Source organism: Austrofundulus limnaeus, unplaced genomic scaffold, assembly GCF_001266775.1.
Source record: "Austrofundulus limnaeus strain Quisiro unplaced genomic scaffold, Austrofundulus_limnaeus-1.0 Scaffold205, whole genome shotgun sequence".
Taxonomy (NCBI): Eukaryota; Metazoa; Chordata; class Actinopteri; order Cyprinodontiformes; family Rivulidae; genus Austrofundulus; species Austrofundulus limnaeus.
In genome coordinates, this window is record NW_013952607.1 from 869981 (window position 1) to 873228 (window position 3248).

The 3248-nt window shown below is 40.0% G+C and overlaps 1 protein-coding gene across 1 annotated transcript in view; it reads right to left on the reverse strand.

Annotated features, from left to right (window-relative positions):
* The window catches only part of si:dkey-22o22.2 (neural-cadherin), a gene marked incomplete at its 5' end in the record, with an annotated part of 87386 nt that overhangs the window by 62265 nt on the left and 21873 nt on the right, over positions 1–3248 (reverse strand). Inside the window, 1 exon segment of the mRNA XM_014018929.1 lies at positions 286–535. Within this exon segment, the coding sequence (XP_013874383.1) occupies positions 286–535 (250 nt within the window).

Consider the following 3248-nt stretch of genomic DNA (forward strand, 5'->3'; position numbering starts at 1 on the left):
CTGAGTGGTGCACTACTGCAACTAGTGGTGAGAAAGTGTATTGCACCTTATTCAAAATTAATGCGTTCCCACGGCCCTCTGCGGCCCAAAGTTCAAAACTGTTGTTCTTTGAGGCCCTCAAGGTGACGCTCGCGGCCCAAAGTTCAAAACTGTTGTTCTTTGAGGCCCTCAAGGTGGCGCTCGCGGCCCAGAGGTTAAGAATCTCTGCCTTAGACGTTGCTTTGAAATTCTTAAAAATCCAACAGATTCAGTAAGTTTGTGAACAGCCATTTTGCCCATTCTTACCCGTCACATTGACGTAGACAGTGGTGAAGGAGGCGAGTGGCACGGCAGCTACGTTCTGTACGCGCACTCGCAGCGTGAAGAAGCGCGTCGTCTCGTAGTCGAGGTTCTCGGCCACCAGGATGGACGCCGAGCCATCTGCCCGGTTCGGTTTTATGTAGAAGCGCACCGGCATGTTGGTCTCTGGCACCTGACCCTCCTCCAGATTATAGGTGACTCGTGGATCCCCCAGTGGAGATGTCGCTTTGACAGTCTGAAAATAAATGATACATGCTTATTGTATGATTCACAATTACTTCTACTAACATATTATATTTTAGTGTTTTTGTTTGACTCGAGCCACATTTTTCTAATTTTGCTGATAAAAGTGTTAAAGGATACATAAGAGGTATATGATGTTTTAAATTCTTCCTTTTCCACATTTAAATCATTCATTTTGTGTCTATATAAAGTGGAACTGCAATGCTTTGGTCTGAATTCCTCCTAATTGCAACTCCACAAACCCCAACCCTTATCTGAGGTGTGTCTGAGATCAACTCGTTTTGAGGCTGTCTCTTTAAATCCAAATCTCACACACCTCCAGCTTCAACAGCAGTTTGATTGAGGGGTTTATGGCTATATAGTGTCGCAGAAACTCTGACTAAAAGAAAATAAAAATATCTATGAAGCACCAGGACAGACTAAATTCCAATTTTCTGCGCTCCTAATTACTCTAACGACACAACAAAATGCATTTACTGACTAAAAAAAAGTGGATTTTGCATATGTCCCTTTTAAACGACTTGATAAAATACTGATAACAAGTGACCAAAGGACACATTTTAAAGAGGAACTTTACAGCAAAAGGTCTTTGGAAAAAACAAACAAAAAAACTGTTCTGTTTGGCATCTCTTGTTTCTTTGGATGAATCCATTCTGCCTGAATGAAAAGAATCGATAAGAACAAGCGGATTTCTCCAACCAATGTCAGTGACGGTCATTTCTAAAGTTCTTTTGTGTGCATGCATAAAAAAACTTTTCTTTGGAGGGACTTGGGAAACAGAGCAGAAGCACAGCAGAGAGGGAAAGAGTTCTGGTCTTTGCACCATTATTTATATTACATTCTTATTATTATTTTCATTATTTTAAGTGCTTTTGTTAATAGTAAAAATTAGCAAGCTGGTGCCTGATGAACAAAGAACAGCAGTAGGAATCCACACAGACTCCCTTTCGCGTATTCCTTTTATGTCTCAAGTTTAATAACGCAGACATTTTCATTTTTCAAATACATACTTTCGCATAATTCATCAAAGAATGAAGCCAAAGAAGACTCTCTGGTGGTTTATGATAACGTAATGTTATCACACAACAGCTGGGTGTCAGCTCCGAGGTCATTTATCTTTAAAACGGCCCCTAACAGCCTCCAGATCTATAAACGAAGACACTCAGCAGAAAAATGGCACCCTAAAATACACAACTACATTTCAAAGAATGCGGTTTCTTAACGGCCAGAGCAGCAGTTCAGTCCTTCTACGGGAACAGTGCCCATCGAAAAATCTCAATTGCTTCACAAAAGATACCAAAAATGGTTTGAGTTTCAGCTTCATGTGTGCTTCTCTTTGTGAGATTTATTTATCTGTTTTTTAAGATAAGTGTTTCAGTGAGCGTGTGTGAGCAATAAGGTGTTTTGACCCAGACAATAACCAACAGAAGAGCTTTTAAGATTCACATTTTTCTTTTAGAAGCAGATAAACTGACCTTGGAGAGACTGTCATTAATTATGGGCTCGCTAAGACAAAACTGCACAGCTATATTAAAGAAACCTGTCTTTTTTAGTGTGAGGAAGAACTGAAAGCTTGTTTAAGGTCACACTGAGGTTATGCAATTACTGGAGGGGATAAAGTAACAGAAAATTTATATACTATTGTATTGCTCCAAAGTGATGGAAACAGAATTGTGTGTGTATGTGTGTGTCTGAGAAAACGAGCTGTTAAGTCTTTGTCCTTCAAGTCCRCAAAGTCACATGCATGCCATGGAAGGATTGTATTTTTCATGGTTGAGTGATAACAACTGACTTTACAGAAGAGGTTATGATCTGGACTGCACACACACATGATCAGTCTAGTACAGCTATCCTTATGGCGACATTGCATTGCCTTCCATTAATTTCTACAGCCTAACCTTGACCCCTTACCCTAAACTTAACCTCACAGGTACATACCTGACCCTAAATCAAACACAAGTTTTAAACCTATCAATGGCATTTACCCTCATATCAGTTGGTCCCCACAAGTAAGGGTTTATGCCAAAAATGGTCCTATATAGTAGGAAACACTCCCTCTCACTCACAACTAGGGTCAACTTAAAGTTACCAATTAGCCTCACAGTCATGTTTTTTGTCTGTGGAAAGAAAGCCAGAGTACCCGGAGAAAACCCACACATGCACAGGGAGAACATGCAAACTGTACCCAGAAATATCCTAGGTTGGGATTTGATCCGGCAATCACACTACCAACCCAGACAGCAAAAGATGTTGAATTATGGTCAACAGTGGTGGGTACCAGTCCGCTAAAGCGCAAATCCGCTAATTGCAGACCTAAATATTTTGTTTGCGCTTTAGCGGTCTTGCTAATTTTTATAATTCATAAGTGGAATTGCGCTTTCTAAAATTATAATGCAGTACCACTAATTAATTATCTACCAGTCATCATTATCTTGAAYAGCAGAAGGTATGGYWGTCAATGATTCACAACGCACGTGATATGGCTAAYAGCACTCSTCCCAGATAAACACACTTATTGAGAAGGTATACATCCTTGCTGACTGTTGCTTTCGGTCAGGGTTCTCATTTCCCACAATGCTTTGTGTCTGCTTACATAGCAGGAAGGCAATGTTCAGTACTCCCTTTCCCAGCAAAAATAGTAAACATTTGTAATCCATACTAAAATTTTGTATGTATTGATTCATCTTACTTTACAATTGGAGCTC